We start from the raw sequence: 19,113 nt of genomic DNA, 5'->3' as shown, positions 1-19,113 counted from the left end.
AGGTGAATTAAAAAGCAAATTCAAATGTGATTCAACAAAACACGGTTGTTTGACTTGTTTCCACAGGGTTTTTATTGATTGAGGAAATGGCACGTGGACAAAAGGTAAGAATCCTTCAGTGTCTAAACACTTTTGTTCTGTTTTATCTGTTAAATGGGCAGATATAAAAGTACTTAGAAATGTAGCCCTGTAATAAAGCTCTGAAGCAGTTCGATGCCCAGTTTATAGTTCCTGATACCAGATAGACCAAAGTCAGAAAATGAACTTCTTATTAACAGGCAATATTTTCCTCCAAAATTGATTTTTTTTCAGAAACAGTCTTTACAAATTTTTTATGTCAGATCATGCTGCTTTTCTATAATATAACATACCAAGCCCATCATGATATATAGGCCAAGATCAGAATTATACTGAGTTACAAATGTTGGATATCCAAAATAATAATAAAAAGATGTTCACTATCATTATTTTACCCTTGTGTTTTAAATATCTGTCGCTGTTTTGCACTCTTAACCCCTTAATTTCTGACCCTGTGGTGGACATGTAGCTGATGATGAGTAAGAAAGATTAGTTTGGTAAAGGTCTTCTGCAGTAGTAGATGATTTCTTATTGGCCTTTATCCATGAATTTTTTCCAGAGAATGTAGCACGATTGGGCAAAACTACTCAGTCATCAACTTACGCAGGATCTTATTCTGTATTGGCTCTTGATGGATTGTTGCACAGCTGGACCCACACTGACCCTGAAACCAACCCATGGTGGAGAGTGGATCTACTGAAGGTATACAGAGTGAACAGAGTGACCATCACTAATAGACCGACCTTTGCTGATAGGATTAACGGAGCGGTGATTCGTATCGGGAACTTTCTTGACATTTACAGCAACACCATGTGAGGATTTCTTTCTTTTGATTTGATTTCTGTGGCTGAAGTGAAGAATGAACAGAAACAGATAACAGATGATCTTTCTGTCTGTAGATGTGGTGTAATTTCTACTCTTGCAGCCAGTGACACGGCCACTTTCTCGTGCGGTGGGATGGTGGGTCGTTATATGGTTGTTCATATTCCTGGAGATCAGAAGATTCTTAGTATTGTTGAAGCTGGAGTCTACGGGTATTTGGCAGGTAATTAGTTTTTGTAGAGCACTTTATTGAATGTAATAAATACATTTTTACTAACTTACTTTAAACTCATAGTTCACCAGAAATCACGCTCATGTCTTTCCAAACCAGTATGACAGTATTCATGCTTTACTGGCGTCTTATGTACAGATGATTCTGATAAACGTGGGGCTTGAGCATATAACAGGGATGCAAACTCATCATGGGTGAAAAAGGTGACAAAGACTCTAGAGTTGTGCAGTAAAATGCACTTTAAACTTTAAAGATTGAAATTTCATTCATGAAGATCACATGAAAAAAAATGTGTCTCCTGGTGCAAAACAAAGATTTGTAAGATGAAAATGACATGAAATTACCAGTACAACCAGTAGATACCAGCAGAGCTCATTAGCTCAGTTACCATTTCCACTCCCTGTCCCCTCCCTAAAATCTTGCTTTTGGATTTATTACAAAATGAATATGAAGTATAACAAGTGCAGGAAGTCACAAAAACCACAGCCTAGAAGGGTTAATTATAGGGCTGCCAATCGATTTAAAATATTTAATTGCGATTAATCACATGATTGTCGCAACTTAAACACACATTTTTATCTGTTCTAAATGTACCTTAAATTAATACTTTAAGTTTTTAAAACCCTAATCAACATGGGCATGGACAAATATGGATGCTTTATTCAAATGTATGTTTATTATTAGTGAAACCATAGTCAACAGAGCATGAAGACTAGACATGTTTCAGAGGTCATAGATGTTTTTCAAATAACTTGTTCATGTCTATTAAACACATGAAAAAAGAACATAGAAATACCAGGTTCCCGTTACTTCTCTTCTCACACTGAGCAATTTACTTACACAAGCATGTTTATATTATCTGCAGGACAGGGCAGCTCACTTCTAATGAACATGCAAAATGTACATTTATTATTAGATTTGTTTGCTTCTCTGTGCCCACATACTACAATTTGATGCAGCCAAATTCTCAATAAAACTGTTTTCATTGTTATATTTTACTGATTCTGTTGTCAGACAACCAAATTAATATGAAATAGTGACTGAACATAACCCATTAAGACTACATAACCAGCTCTCCCTTCCAAGATGTTAATCTGCACAAAAATCCTAATTTATAATCGAGTCGTCGTCTGATGAAATCAAATACACATAAGATAAAGACAATAGCTGTGTTGTGATTTTGACTATACTTCCATTTAAAATTAGAGAAGCAACATAATATATGGTCTAACTAAAAGTGCTGCTCCTCAGCTGCTTGCGCAGCAGTTAAATGAGTAAACGATGGGTTTTTATTAATTTTCCAGGAAATCGGGCAATAGGAGGAGCCACTATACAGTCGTCAGATATGACAGTATTTTTTATATCCTTCATGTGTTTCTCTGTCTGTAGATGTGCTGTTATTCCTGCTATTCCAGCAGGTAAGTCCTACAACTACTCATGTGATGGACTGGATGGACGTTACGTGATTATTCATGTTCCTGGAGACATGAAGATACTCACTCTGTGTGAGGTTGAAGTCTACGGGTATTTGGCAGGTAATTCATTGTTGTAGAGCATTATGTCCAATATTGTACATTAATATATAATTCATGTAATATCATGCCATACTTGAAACGTACTATAAAGGAACACAAAATAATAATTTCACAATTCAGTTTGGAATAACTCACTTCACCTCCAGTCATTGTTCCTCAGTAATCTTCCCCTCTGCTGCAAACTTTGTGCATCAAGACGAGTCGTGACATTTTTTTCATTTTTTTTCTTTAGAAAATCTGGCAGTAGCTGGAGCTGCTATACAGTCGTCAACATCTGCGGACTGGTTTGCTGAAAAGGCCATTGATCGAGGTCTCCAGCAGTTGTATACGGGATGCTCCTCAACCCTTAATGAGACGGACCCGTGGTGGAGGCTGGATCTGCATGATGTCTACCGAGTTAGTAAAGTGGTCGTCACTAATAGAAATGACTGCTGTGCAGAACAAATAAACGGAGCAGAGATTCGCATCGGAAACTCTTTGGAGAAAAACGGCTCCAACAATCCCATGTGAGAAACTTGAGGTTGAAAGAGCGTGAGACATCAAGGACAAATATGAAGGATTAATGCAGATATGACAGTATTTTTATATCCCTCATCTGTTTCTCTGTCTGTAGATGTGCTGTTATTCCTGCTATTCCAGCAGGTGAGTCCTACAGCTACTCATGTGATGGGATGGAGGGACGTTACGTGAATCTGATCATTCCTGGAGACATGAAGATACTCACTCTGTGTGAGGTGAAGGTCTATGGAGAAGGTATACATCAGTAATATTGGTTTATAATGTATCAGATAAAAAGGTCTTCACATCATCAATTTTTGTCAATATGACGCAGTGAGGAGTGTGGATAAGTTTTAATAAATACAAGCTCATTTGTAGGGAGCAAAACATATTTCTTAGAATTTTTTATGAATTTACATATATTCATATATATATTTTTCTAGGTCCCTGTTTAAAAAGATCATTTGTAAAACTGCTGTTTCGCTCCAGCAAAGATTTGACCGACTCTACAATGAGAGAAAACGTTCTGAAACAGGTGAGAAAAAAAAAGTAACAATTGATGAGAAAACAAACACTTATTGCATTGTTAAAGGGGTCATATAATAAGATTTCACCTTTTTAAGTTGTGTTAGTGTGTAATGTAGCTGTGTGAGCATAAACAACATCTGCAAAGTTACGAAGCTCAAAGTTCAGTGCAAAAGGAGAAATTGTCTTTTACAGAATTAGCAAAGCATCGCCTGCAGCGAACGGCTGGTAAGGGCCTACAACAAAATACTTCCGGGTTAGTGACATCATAAACCCAGATAAACCCCGCCCCCGGGAACATGCAACGAAGGGGGTGAGGCCATGCTGCGCTGCTTTAAGAGAAGAGGAAGAAAACTAGGGGTGCATGTAAAAATCTATTCATATACTGTATGAACCGCGATTCTTTCTTCTAACGATTCTAATGTATTCAAAAGTTTCAAAATCAATGTTCTAGCAGTGCTTCTCAATCCTGTTCCTCGCGTCGCCCTGCTCTGCATCTCTCTCTCTCTCTCTCTCTCTCTCATTCAGATCAGAAGCTCAGCTCCAACATCGAACTGTTCCATTTATACACTTATTTTCACATAGCTATGACAAGTTAAACATGGACGGTTGCTGCACTGTATTAAATCTTTAATCATGATGAAACCGTATATTAAAAGCTAACATAAGCAGTAGCATAATAACAGCGTCTCTAAAAGTATGAGACAACAACAAACAAAAAACATAGGCCTACCATTAAAAGCCATGCTCTGTGTGATCCTCTTCACTAATATCCTCTGCGTCTCAATCGGGCTCAAATTGATAAACAATAGAGTCTGGGAATGTGTCGTCACAGCGGGAATGCATTCTGGGAATTTAGGTCACGGGAGCTACAGCGGAGACTGAGTGGTAGTGAATGTAGACATTTTATATTATTTAATGTTTATATTATTCTACTTAAGATCAAGTTGAAGTGGTATCATCAGTATTGATTACTGTATCATCAATTGCCACATCCCTTTGCACGGCCGGTGTGAAAAACGTGCTTTCTCCTCGTTAGAATGCTGAAAAAGCCGAGGTTTTACATTGATGATAAGGGCTATGGCAATTGATCATTCCATAAAATAAAATGTGGCTTTATAATTCATCTCTATAGATTTAATATATTATAGATACAGTGATTTGCATTAAACTGTAAGCCCTCACACCACAAATAGAAGGAAATGTTATTTGTGGCAGCTCGTTAATACCCGGCCACTTTTTGTACAGATTAAGTGTCGTTCATTCATTTATTTGATCGCATTGTTCGGCATCGCTAGTACACTCTCAGAAATAAAGGTACAAAAGCTGTCACTGGGGCGGTATCTTTTCAAAAGGTACATGTTTGTACCTAAAGGGTCCATTTTGGTACTTTAAAGGTACATACTGTATTAGTACTTAAAGTGTATGTATTTGAATCTAATAGACACAAAAGTGTACCTTTTGAAAAGGTACTGCCCCAGTGACAGCTTTTGTACCTTTATTTCTGAGAGTGTAGGAATCTTCAACTTGGTTCGGTCAAGTCAGTGTATTTATTTGCATAGCATCCACAATAAACATCGTTTCAAAGCAGCTTCAAGTTCTGTTACCTCTATAATGGCTTAACTCTTAACACTGAGCAGTTTTACCGGGCAATATGACGATATAACAATGATCCACTGTTTGAGATCTAGCTATAGTGTATTCTCCCCTTACAAAATTAGCCATGGTTTTGCTACTCTAACCATAGTTTATCCATGGTATTTAATAAGATTGTGGTTATACGAATGGTAATACATACACCAAAAGCACGGTCGCTACACGTTTACTATAGTAAAACCATGGTAAATTGTCATAAGTGTTTTAGCAGTTAGCATATATCAGTACCACTGTAGTGAAGGAGACTGAATAGTAATGAATATTTGCAGCCTCAGACAAACAACAGAGCGAATATTTTTTTTTATATTATTTATTTAAAGAGATTTACATATTAGTCCGATTTATTCTAAGCATATGTAAGATGTTTTTCAAAAAAAAAATTATGTAAAACAGTCAGCTTTTTCTGTGGTGATTTGCATTTGTTTACGCTGTGTGCTCCTGAGCGTGACCTAAAACATGGCGGAATCCGACGCGGCGTGACGTAGGTTCCCATGCTCTATAGACGACACCATTGTTTTACAATACAACCAGAACACACGCCGCTGAGCTGAGGGTTGGGATGTTTAGACGCACACTAGAGGCGGTTTAGCCAATCACAACACACTGGGCCAGCTAACCAATTAGAGCCCATCATGTATTTTTGTTAAAAACAAAATCAGCTGTTGTTGTCCTGCAGTGCAGTTGCATTTGCAAAGAGAGAACTGGTTTATATTATGATACAAAGGTTCACCGACTGAAGTGCCGATCACCTATTGATTATTCAGTCAAACTGTTTACAGCATGAACAAATTTACAATATTCTCACATTTTAAAGAGACATGATTTTATGAAAGTACTGTTTTTGGACATGACACGAGAAAAGAGGAGAGGAAGATTTGAATGTCTTGTCATATTCTGATCTAATCAGCTTAGTATGAATGTTATTTCCAGTTGAGATCTGCTCTGGCTGATAGAGGAATCACAGACGTGACACTGAAGTGGTCACAAACCCCTAAACAGGAAGTGATGCGGAAAGTGAACGCTGACAAAAGTGAGTGTGTTCTCACAACTGTACAATAACTTATGACATATGCTGCACAAATGGGAATGATTATACAATTATGATATGTAATAGCAAAAATGTTTCATTTACAGGTCGCTGTGATACAAGACGATAATTCCCAGGAAATCAACAGTGTGTCTGACTCACTAAATTCACATTCATTCAATTTCTTCATAATTTATGAAAGCTTGTTTCCACCACTGAATAGAAAATAAAAGGTAATTGTGACATTTTATCTCACAATTCTGACATAAAGTCCATTCTGAGGGGCAAAAAAGAGAGACTATTTTCTTACAATTTTAAATTTATATCTCGCAATTACGACTTTATTACTCAGAATTATATCTTTATTTCACAGAATTGTGAGAGTAGTAACTGTGCTCGACAGCCAGACAACTTTTTTTGCGATTGGTGCGAGAGGGTTTTGGTTTGCAGAACTTCGCACACTAGATGAGAAACGGCATTATAATGCATTATAATTGTACCAAATCCTTGTTAATGTACTACAGTCTAGTGTAGTCCTAGTCTTTACATTTTAATATTAGAAACAGTACTAATAGCATTAGTTAGATGCCAGATATATTATGCATTTTTTAAGCTATGACTTTGGATAATTGATTTTTAGAATAGAGATCATGGTTCTCCCACGATTCAGAAAACAAAACATTAGACAACCAAACTAAATAATATGTAGGCTAATATTCTTGAGGTTCTGACAAAATGTTTTATTTAATGTTATAAATAAGTCTATTTAAAAATATGTATTAATTTAAATGAATTCATGATGTAAAAAATCATTTGAAATAAATGACTGAAGACTTCCTCCAGAGTTTTTGAACTAATCTCTTGAATGAATGATTCAGAAATCAAATACATTTGAACAATCACTGGTCACCACCTACTGGCATAATATAACATATACAGTCTTTATTTGAAGCTAACATTAGTTCCAAAGGTCAGTTCCTAATTTTATTTGTGGCTATATCTGGACTATAAACTTTTATCCTAATACTTTCATTATCATTTAATGTTTGCAACACAGAAATGTAGCCTACTGTGTAGACTGTTTGCGAAGCTGTTTCAACATAAAGCTTACATGATGAGCGCTGCTCTCTCTGGATCAGCGGCTGTGAAAAAGCAGGTTTAAATATTCCGATCCAATATGATTTCAAAGGTTCAATAGACATAGCGGAATCATCATCATTATGAAATAAGATCAAGTATGTTTGAATCAAGATTGCAATATTTTAATGATTGATTGTGCATACAGGTGCATCTCAATAAATTAGAATGTCGTGGAAAAGTTCATTTATTTCAGTAATTCAATTCAAATTGTGAAACTCGTGTATTAAATAAATTCAATGCACACAGACTGAAGTAGTTTAAGTCTTTGGTTCTTTTAATTGTGATGATTTTGGCTCACATTTAACAAAAACCCACCAATTCACTATCTCAACCAATTAGAATACTTCATAAGACCAATAAAAAAAAACATTTTTAGTGAATTGTTGGCCTTCTGGAAAGTATGTTAATTTACTGTATATGTACTCAATACTTGGTAGGGGCTCCTTTTGCTTTAATTACTGCCTCAATTCAGCGTGGCATGGAGGTGATCAGTTTGTGGCACTGCTGAGGTGGTATGGAAGCCCAGGTTTCTTTGACAGTGGCCTTCAGCTCATCTGCATTTTTTGGACTCTTGTTTCTCATTTTCCTCTTGACAATACCCCATTGATTTTGCTTGACAATCCTCATAAGGCTGCGGTTCTCTCAGTTGGTTGTGCATCTTTTTCTTCCACACTTTTTCCTTCCACTCAACTTTCTGTTAACATGCTTGGATACAGCACTCTGTGAACAGCCAGCTTCTTTGGCAATGAATGTTTGTGGCTTACCCTCCTTGTGAAGGGTGTCAATGATTGTCTTCTGGACAACTGTCAGATCAGCAGTCTTCCCCATGATTGTGTAGCCTAGTGAACCAAAGTGAGAGACCATTTTGAAGGCTCAGGAAACCTTTGCAGGTGTTTTGAGTTGATTAGCTGATTGGCATGTCACCATATTCTAATTTGTTCAGATAGTGAATTGGTGGGTTTTTGTTAAATGTGAGCCAAAATCATCACAATGAAAAGAACCAAAGACTTAAACTACTTCAGTCTGTGTGCATTGAATTTATTTAATACACGAGTTTCACAATTTGAGTTGAATTACTAAAAGAAATGAACTTTTCCACGACATTCTAATTTATTGAGATGCACCTGTACATATGAGCCTATAGCATATGCATTTATAGCATATGTTGCCTCAAAAGCAACCTGGGCCTGGGCCATTTATCTTTAATGTGATCACAGTTTAAGAAAAACATTGTAAGCTACTAATTATTTCATTATTTTATTTAATTTCCAATTATTCAAACAGAATTGAACTGCAGGTTTCGTCTGGTCAGAGGAGAACTGGCCCCCCGACTGAGCCTGGTTTCTCCCAAGGTTTTTTTCTCCATTCTGTCACAGAGGGAGTTTTGGTTCCTTGCCGCTGTCGCCTCTGGCTTGCTTAGTTGGGGACACTTAATTTCTAGCGATTATCGTAGATTTGGTTGCACAGATACTATTTAAACTAAACTGAGCTAGACAATGACAAAATTCCAGAATAGTGTCAAAACACTATATAGTGTCAGTAATGTATAATGATAAGATTAAACACTCAATTTTCAGTTAATGGCATTTCATTATTGAATTCGGAGATGTCATTTTTTAGCTCAGTTTAGTTTAAATAATTTCTAGTGATTGTCAATTTGATTTCACAGATACCAAGTGTCCCCAACTGAGCAAGCCAGAGGCGATAGCGGCAAGGAACCAAAACTCCCTCTGTGACAGAATGGAGAAAAAAAAACCTTGGGAGAAACCAGGCTCAGTTGGGGGCCATTTCTCCTCTGGCCAGACGAAACTATTATATTTTTAGTTATTTTGTTTTATTTTAGTTTTATTGTATTTTTAGTCAAGGTCTTCACTGGGGATATGTCCCCGGGGCTCATCCAGATGTCCTGGCCTCCGCCGACGATCAGGGCCACAGACATCATCTCCCGGTGCCGATCCACCATCTGATCCAGACATGGACTGAGAAATAGAATAAGAAAGAAACAGACAAATATTAGTGTAGATGCCATTCTTCTTACGATGTAACGAGTACATCGTGTGTTACGGGGAGTGTTCCCGGTTCCGGTTGATCTAATTAATGCAGCCTAACAATCCTTTAACGGATTTGAATAATAGAAGCGTATTAGTGTGTTATGTGTAAGCCAGGTTAGAGAAATGTGTCTGTAATCTAGATTTAAACTGACAGAGTGTGTCTGCCTCCCGAACAGTATTAGGTAGCTTGTTCAAGAGTTTGGGTGCTAAATAGGAAAAGGATCTGCCGCCCGCAGTCGATTTTGATATTCTAGGTATTATCAAACGGCCAGAGTTTTGAGAACGCAGCGGACATGGAGGACTATAATGTGATAAGAGCTCTCTCAAGTACTGAGGAGCTAAACCATTCAGGGCTTTATAATTAACAAGATTTTAAAATCTATCCGATGTTTGAAAGGGAGCCAGTGCAGTGTTGACAGAACCGGGCTAATATGGTCATACTTCCTGGTTCTAGTAAGGACTCTAATGTAATAGTAAAGTCTAACCTTTACTACATTTACATGGACATCAGTAATCTAATTATTTACCTTATTCTGAATAAGACAATATTATGATTAAGGTGTTTACATGAGAATAATCCTTTCATGTTCCCGATTTACATGTTATAGTACATAGATCGATTAATGGCATGCGTCATTACGTCACCACGCAATGCCATCCGACGTCTCCTCCAGAATTTCACGTATAAACATAGTTCGTCTTCTTGATGATGCCATATACAGTTTTGGGTGTTTCATTTTTAATTTTATGAATGCTTCAAGTGCAGTTAATTATTTGTACGTGCATACAGGCGACGGCCGTGTTGAAGCTCTTTTATTTGCTGTCAAACGGTTGACCGCTGCTGTGTGTATCCTGTCGCAAAGTGCAGCGAAAAGTCCTACACGGCGGTAATAGTTTGATTAAGGCGTTTACAATGTCTGTACTGCACTTCAATAATGTGACTAAAATAGGAGTACTCCACGTCTTAATTTCGATTTGTGTTTACTTCGATTATGACTTTAGCCGGATTAAGGTAATCAAAAATCTCTGATTACATGGTAGACTCTTAATCAGAGTATTGTCTTAATCATATTAAAATCGGAGTATTGATGTCCATGTAAATGTACTGCTTGAGGTCATAAACGCATGAATTTGCATTTCTGCAATTGACGTTGAGAGCATAGGTCGCAATTTAGATATGTTTTTGAGATGGAAAAAACGCAGTTTTACAGATGCTAGAAACATGGCTTTCAAATGAAAGATTGCTATCAAACAGCACACCTAGGTTCCTAACTGATGAAGAAGAATTGACAGAGCAGCCGTCAAGTGTTAGATAGTGTTCTAGGTTATTACATGTGGTTTTTTTAGGTCCGATAATTAACGCCTCTGTTTTTTTAGAATTTAGCAGTAAGAAATTACTCGTCATCCAGTTTTTTTTATGTCAACTATGCATTCCGTTAGTTTCTCAATTTGGTGTGTTTCACTGGGCCGTGAAGAAATATAGAGCTGAGTACCATCAGCATAACAGTGAAAGCTAACACTATGTCTCCTGATAATATCTCCCAAGGGTAACATGTAAAGCATGAAAAGTAACGGCCCTAGTACTGAGCCTTGAGGTACTCCATACTGCACTTGTGATCGATATGATACCTCTTCATTCACTGCTACGAACTGATGGCGGTCAGATAAGTATGATTTGAACCATGCTAAGGCACTTCCACTAATGCCAAAAAAGTTTTTCTAGTCTATTCAAAAGAATGTTGTGTTCGATAGTGTCGAACGCAGCACTAAGATCCAGTAGAACTAATAAAGAGATACAACCACGATCAGATGATAGAAGCAGGTCATTTGTAACTCTAATGAGAGCAGTCTCAGTACTATGATACGGTCTAAATCCTGACTGGAATTCCTCACAGATACCATTTTTCTCTAAGAAGGAATATAATTGTGAGGATACTACCTTTTCTAGTATCTTTGACAGAAAAGGGAGATTTGAGATCGGTCTGTAATTAACTAGATCGTTGGGGTCAAGTTGTGTTTTTTTAATGAGAGGCTTAATAAGAGCCAATTTGAAGGTTTTGGGAACATATCCTAATGACAATGATGAATTAATAATAGCCAAGAGGATCTTTGACTTCTGGAAGCAGCTCTTTTAGTAGTTTACATGGAATAGGGTCTAACATACATGTTGTTGGTTTAGATGATTTAACAAGTTTAAACAATTCTTCCTCTCCTATAGTAGAGAATGAGTGGAATTGTTCCTCAGGGGATCTATAGTGCACTATCTGATGCGATACTGTAGCTGACGGCTGCAAGGATACAATTTTATCTCTGATAGTATCGATCTTGGAAGTAAAGTAGTTCATAAAGTCATTACTGCTGTGCTCTTGGAAAATGCCAACACCTGTTGATGCTTTATTTTTCGTTAATTTATGTTTGTTTTCTTCTAGAAGAGATGAAAAGTAATCAGATCTAACGGTTTTTAATGCCTTTCTGTAGGATAGGGTACTTTCCCACCAAGCTATACGAAATACTTCTAGTTTTGTTTTCCTCTAGCTGCGCTCCATTTTCCGGGCTGCCCTCTTTACGGTGCGAGTGTGCTCATTATACCACGGAGTCAGACTGTTTTCTTTGATCTTCCTTAACCCTCTGGGGTCGACAAACGTGTATACGCGTTTTGAGGCAGATTTTCCTGATAAGGCCGAAATGAGCTTGAATTACTCTGCCATTTTTGATCGTACAGATAAGAGCAATACACCATTCGAATCTGTAAGGGGTCTACTTTTATTTGTATACACTCATAATAACAACTAAACTTTGTGCTTTTGAAGAATAAAGAAAACAAACAGGGAGCGCTCTCTGTCTTCTCCGTCTCCGCGAACTGCTTTTTGAAACACGTCACTAAAATGAACTGTAACTCAGCAAATACTTCACACAGAGACATGAGTAATATATCTATAGAAAGCTTGAAATGTCTACTATTAAATGAAAAAAATTAAGTCGAAAACAAATAATCTGTTTTTATGTAATCCGTATGAAAGTAAGGAGTGGTCCGGTTTCTCCTGTATCGCCTCATTACAGCTAATGTGATCCCGCCCCCCACTGAGCGCGCTGTTCATATGTAAATGAACTGAGGTGAGCCAGGTCACGTACACGCCTCCGAGAAATGGCATAAAACGTCAAGCTTCATCATAGAATTACTTACTTTTTCTGCGCGTTGGGAAGATGGCACGCTACACGGGTGAAGACGCACTTCGGATGGTTCTGGACAGCGACGAAGAGTTTACTTTCTCCTCAGAGGAAGAACGCGACTCAGATGACGAACGTTTGCATTTTGAAGAGCGTCTGGACCCAGCGGAGGATATAATTCCTGACGAGTAAGTCTTTTTATTATTACCTTCATGATTTAAAATGTTGCTCAGCTATAGCCTATTTTATATCTAAATTTCCAAAGAGGCTATTGTCAGACTAAAATAAGCTATTCAGAGTAAAATTGGCTGAAATATGAAATATCTCCTTACAGGCCACTTATAGTTTTGAATGTTGTACAACGCGCATAACTATATATAATGATGATATATACAATAAAATATATGTAATGCTATACGCCAATATAAACATACATACAATAGACATCTCTTTCAAAAATTAACCATGGTTTTATGTATTTATTTTACATTTTGGATTGTTTAGACTATATTTTTCCAAATGGTGAAATTGTTCACCAACTAGCTTTTGTTCGCAAATATCTGATATGGTAAATGTTTTGAATGCGTTATACCCGGCCATTTGCGTTCTCGATTGTCCTAGGTGTAAATGTCACCGGTAAGTGGCCTGCAATCGATACGCGCATCCATTCTTATCAGTGATGCAATTTATTATCAGTTACGTATCTTCTGGTAATTGCTAACAACAGTTTCATTTTTCGTTTAGGACTGTGGCTGCATGACCGGCTTCTTGCACAAGAAAGGCACGCGAGTGTCGTTCAGTTTTGAGTTCGCTGGAAAATCACAATCAGTAAGTGCACAATATAGTGTATAGTTATATTATGACTATATGGTATTATTTGTGGTTGGGATAACACAATAAGTAAGTAATGTATAGTAAATGCTAGTGTTTTTGAACCATACTAAAGTAAAGTGTATTATACTGTATAATATAGTATTTATAGTATTTTTTACTATAGTATTTTCCCATGCGGGTATGGTAATATTATTTGTGGTTGATAGTGTTAAAATATAGTTTCTTTGTTATTGGCATTCTGTTTTCTCATGAAGTACGTATATACCATTGTACTGTGAAAAATAAATGCTAACAGTGGTTGACAACACTTTTTAGGACTTTGAATACACCACTCTTGCCTTCACCTGCATCTCGCACAGGAAGGAGGCAGGTATATTATTCAGTTTTCAATTCCATTCAGAATCTTATACATTAGGTGTACATTCACTATTTTACAGATGTTACAGATGTTAATTTGTTTTATTTACTGTATGGTAAAATGTGTGCTATGTGGAAATTGTGTTTTTTTCCCCTACAAATTAGTACTAGTATCAGTTAACATCCCAATAATGTTAATAATGTAGTCTCTTTGTGTAAACAGCATGCTTATTTTTTTTATTTATTTCAGGTGTGAGAATAACAGTGCAAAAGAACCTGTGGCAAAGAGAGCTAAACCAAATAAGCAGCCCACTCGGTCATGGAAAACAGAGACTGATGTCGACATGGCTCCACAGGCTCTGAGATTCCTGCCCGCACGGGAACCTGGACCACAGCTAAGACCATGTGATGCACACACTCCCATGAGTCTGTTCAAAATGTTATTTTCTGAAAATGCTGTGTCAACTCTGTGTCGAAACACCAATTCTCAGGCTGCCAGGGCACGTGCAAAGGGCCATAAATATAAATGGACAGACGTCAGCATCAGTGAGCTGTACTGCTACATTGGGCTACTCTTCTACATGGCCATGGTGAAGTTGAGGTCCATCAGAGATTACTGGCGGCAGGACAGTCTTTTCTCTGTTCCTTTTCCTGCCACAATCATGTCAAGGGACAGATACCGCACCATTTCATGGAATCTGCACATGAGTCACCCAGATGCAGACCAGGACAATGACAGAAAGAGGGGCACAGCTGAACACGACCGTCTTTTCAGGGTCAGACCCCTCATGGACACTATCCAGCATGCATGTAAGGCCATCTATCATCCAAGAAAAAATTTGGCAGTGGATGAAAGAATGGTGGCATGCAAAGCAAACACAGGAATGACTCAGTACATGAAAGCCAAGCCAACCAGGTGGGGCTTCAAGTTGTTTGTTCTTGCGGACTCATCAAATGGATATACTGTAGATTTTGCTGTGTACACAGGAAAGAACAACTTTCCCACAGGCCATGGACTGTCATATGATGCTGTGGCATCTCTGTTAGACCGTGCAGTTTTGGGCTCTGGGTACCATGTATACATGGATAAATTTTACACTAGTCCCAAGCTCCTAACAGACTTGTTTGCTTTGAAGTTTGGTGCATGTGGGACATACAGAGACAACAGGAAGGATTGCCCTCGGAATGCAGCTAACTCACTCACTAAAAAATCTGTGAGGGGCTCCATCAGGTGGATTCGAGACAAACATCTTGTGTTTGTGAAATGGATGGACACACGAGAGGTGTCTGTCTGTTCCACCATCCATGCTGCTTATACAGGAGACACTGTGCAGAGGAGGGTGAAAATACAAAATGGATTGAGGACAAAGAGTTTTCCATGTCCTGCTCCTGTGACTGCCTACAACCAGCACATGGGGGGCGTTGATCTGTCTGATCAGCTGTTACAGTACTACAGTACACAGCACAAAACAATGAAGTGGTACAGAAAGCTATTTCTACACTTCTTGGACATTGCTTCCACCAATGCTTTTATTGTACACAAAGAGATTTATGGCACCATGACCCACAAGGAGTTTATGGAAGAACTAATTGCAGAGCTCTGTGGTGTGTCACAGAAAATAACACCAAAACGGACCAGTGTTGACCATGTGCCTGTTCCAGGAGCTGAGCAGGCCTCAGATGCCACTGCTGGTCGCCGTACATGTGTGCTTTGCAAAGCAAAGCATGATAAGAGGCAGGACACTCCTTGGAAATGCCAGGCATGTGATGTTCACTTGTGTGTTCAGCTGAAAAGGAACTGTTTCCTAGAGTGGCACAAAGATGTCTAACTGTTCAATTCTGTGTACTATGTGAGAGAGTAGGTTATACATAGGGTGTAAGAGTGGGCTTCTTCAAACCTTACACCCTTTTTATCTTGCACTCTTCCTGTTTACACTTCGTTTGTCTGTTTTTGCCATGAATGTTTCTTCTGTACCAATATATGTTTCATGTGTAAATTCATAAGCAAACACTTTGGAAATGCCTGTGGAAAAGGCATGTGATATTCATTTATATATTTCAACATTTATATATATATATATATATATATATATCCAAAGTTATACATTTATTATAGTCACCATGTTTGCACTTTCTTTGTCAAATCATTGTGGTAATCACATCCATTTTTTTCTTTCTCATGCAGTTTCTGCTGTCTCCCGTTGTCCTGCATTCGAGTTTCCTGCCACTGTTTTGAATATTTTGGATATTGCAACCAGGACGTCTTGACTCTGTGTTTTATTTGTTTGTTTCTTCCTAATAAACTGTTTAAAAGCACTCGCAAGTGTATCTCAATTTATTTTGTGTGATAGTTAAATATATTCTAAATAAACTACAAACAAAAAAAACATAAATTTATTTTGTCCTCATTCTTTCTTGTAACTCTTTTCTCTCAGTCACAAACCTGCCTGAATGGCTCATTATGCAGCTCATTATGCGGGCCTTTGTCTTCTCAGGTGTTAATGTGAAGGGTGACGCCCTCTCGCATAGACCCTTTTTACTCAGAAAGTGACTTAGAAACTTTAAATCAATATATTGTTTTCTGTGAGCAAGTAAAAAAGATGATTTACATATCATTTTGAAGCAAAAACTCTAGGCTACAAGATCCAGTTCTCAAAAGTCTTGTGAACAAATGTTTTGTATGTGTTTTATGGCCTTATTTCAGTGACTTCAAAATTTTTGTTTTTCACTAACCACGCATAAACGTTTCTTTCTCAAAAACTAAATCATGTACATAAATTCTGCTAACATATTATTGTAGCCCAGTTTGTGCTGTTTTCAGTGATATAAGACTTTAGCCATTTATATGTGTATAAGCAACTGAAAAAAGCACAAATGTAAGGGCATGTCAAAACTTCTCCAGGCCCCCAAAACACCCTCAGACTCCAGAGGGTTAAGCGTAAATGAGCAGCTGTATCTAAAATGCTAGAAAAGAGAGATTCCATAGTTTCGGTTACATCATCAAGTTTTTCTGCGCTGTTGGATATGCTGAGCAATTGAGATAAATCAGGAAGATTACTTACGAAGCAGTCTTTTGTGGTAGAAGTGATGGTTCTCCCCATACTTGTAACAAGGAGTAGAATTTACAGTTTTAGCTATATGGAGTTTACACAAGACTAGATAATGATCTGAGATATCATCGCTTTGCTGCAGAATTTCAACACCACTAACATTAATTCCATGTGACAGTATTAAATCTAGAGTATGATTTCGACATTGAGTAGGCCATGAAATGTGTTGTCTAACCCCAATAGAGTTCAGAATGTCTATGAATGCTGATCCTAATGCATCTTTTTCATTATCGACATGGATATTAAAATCGCCAACAATTAAGACTTTATCTGCAGCCAGTACTAACTCAGATAGAAAATCAGCAAATTCTTTAATAAAGTCTGTATGGTGGCCTGTATACAGTAGCCAGTACAAATGTCACAAGGTGATGGACGAAGAGGAACTATTATCCCGGGAAATGTTTCCGGGTGGGGGCAGTTATAGTGGGACACTGGGCCGGTTCCGGTTTTTCCCCCATGTTTTGTGTCCGGGCACGGTTATTAAACGAAGAGATGAGCGTCAGCTGTGCGAGAGAGGAAAGTCAACTGTGATTGGGACACGTATCCATGATGTGGCATTATAAAAAGGGCATTCCGGCGTGAAGAGAAAAAAGACGGAGCGGGAAGGATTAACGCGGCGGGAAGGCAGAACTTTATTCTCGGCTTCTCGGGGAACTAGAAGAATGGATCTATGAAGTGAAAGTGATAAGGATTGAAGAGTGGCTGAGCATCCACATCATCTATGCAGCATAGACTCCTTATAACGTTGGATATTTGGACTTCTTAATGGGAGAGGACGCCGGCTGGGACCGCGAGTGGGAGCCTTATTCACTGTGAGTTTGTTGTGGATTGCAGTGCTTTGGTGTGAAGTGAACACGTGTGCCTTTTGAAGTGATATACTGCATGCACAAGTGTGGGTGTAGGATTCTGCTTCCACCCGTTGGCCCAGTGGAGAGAAGCCGCTGTGAGTAGATCCCCTACCATTGTCTGTTCCATCATTTGCTGTCTGTTCTGAAGAGAAGCCGCTGTATGAAAATCTCTTACCACAGTCTGTTCCATTGTCTGCCGCCGTCTGTTCTGAAGAGAAGCCGCTGTATGAAAATCTCTTACCACAGTCTGTTCCATTGTCTGCCGCTGTTTGTTCCGAAGAGGAGCCGCTCTGCTGTCTGCTCTGGAGATAAACCTCTGCGTGAAAGTTTCTTATTACAGCCAGGTCTATCGGTTGCCTGCTCTGAAGAGAAGCCACTGGGTGGAGGTCCTTTTACCACTGTCTGTACGATCACCTGCCGTGTCTGTTCGAGGGAGAACTGTTGGATGTTCGACTCCTATTATCGTCTGTAAGGATAAGTATCCTTCACTGTCCCGAAGAGGAATTACTAGATCTCCCCCCATCGACTGTTCCGGAAAGGAACTGCAGAATAGAGATCTCGTAGCATTATCTGTTTGTTCCCTTATCGTCGACTGTTTTGAGAGACCTATTGAGGGATCCCTCCCTTACCATCGCCTAAAAGGCTACTTACCTGTCCCGTCCGAAGAGGAACGATTGAGCTGACCTTCCGTTCTGTTATCTGCTGGGTTGCGCCTGTTGCACCAAGGGCCTCCACCGCTGCTGGACAGAAGAGAACGGAGTTGGAACTCCTTCACTACGAATTTTAGCAATTAGGATTTTAATTTAATAAAACTGAACTTTTATTACTTACCTTGTTTCCCGTCTGTGGTGTCTCTGGGTAACTCCTCGAGGTGGTACATTCAATAGGGGCTCGTTTCGGCCTGTGACACAAACATCACAGGAGATTTATCACTAACACGTGTTTCTCTAGATAATGTTATACGCAGCACCATAACTTCAAACGAGTTATACTTAAAGCCTGCCCTCTGAGAAATACTGAGAATATTGCTATAAATTGTAGCAACACCTCCCCCTTTACCTTTTGGACGTGGCTCATTTTTATAGCCGTAATCTGGTTCTGGGGTGGCAGACATGGCGTGAAGTGGCTCTGGAAGGTCAGACAAGTCATGGCGTGGCTCTGGCAGATCAGCTGAGACGTGATGAGACTCTGGCAGATCAGCTGAGACGTCACTGGACTCATGACGATCGACT

The 19,113-nt window shown here is 38.6% G+C and overlaps 2 protein-coding genes and 1 long non-coding RNA gene across 3 annotated transcripts; all 3 read left to right on the top strand.

Moving 5' to 3' along the window:
- Positions 1 to 579: 579 nt before the first annotated feature.
- Positions 580 to 7,211, top strand: LOC131534400 (uncharacterized; the record flags this gene model as incomplete). Its single annotated transcript, XM_058767246.1, has 9 exons — positions 580 to 890; positions 978 to 1,123; positions 2,437 to 2,470; positions 2,522 to 2,667; positions 2,900 to 3,173; positions 3,281 to 3,420; positions 3,609 to 3,700; positions 6,277 to 6,376; positions 6,481 to 7,211. Coding segments are annotated over 9 exons (1,266 nt in total), but the record flags the coding sequence as incomplete, so codon positions are not given.
- Positions 7,212 to 10,571: 3,360 nt separating this feature from the next.
- Positions 10,572 to 13,932, top strand: LOC131537628 (uncharacterized). Its single transcript, XR_009270351.1, has 3 exons — positions 10,572 to 12,920; positions 13,477 to 13,560; positions 13,882 to 13,932. It is a non-coding gene; the product is annotated as an uncharacterized LOC131537628 (long non-coding RNA).
- A 335-nt stretch (positions 13,933 to 14,267) lies between these two features.
- LOC131534395 (piggyBac transposable element-derived protein 4-like) lies at positions 14,268 to 15,752 on the top strand. Its single transcript, XM_058767231.1, has one exon. The coding sequence runs from the start codon at positions 14,268 to 14,270 to the stop codon at positions 15,750 to 15,752; it is 1,485 nt and encodes a 494-aa protein (XP_058623214.1).
- Positions 15,753 to 19,113: the final 3,361 nt, after the last annotated feature.

This window comes from Onychostoma macrolepis, chromosome 03, assembly GCF_012432095.1.
Source record: "Onychostoma macrolepis isolate SWU-2019 chromosome 03, ASM1243209v1, whole genome shotgun sequence".
In the NCBI taxonomy this organism is placed as follows: domain Eukaryota; kingdom Metazoa; phylum Chordata; class Actinopteri; order Cypriniformes; family Cyprinidae; genus Onychostoma; species Onychostoma macrolepis.
Note: the sequence above shows the minus strand (reverse complement) of the source record. Positions and strands in the feature narration are given on the sequence as shown.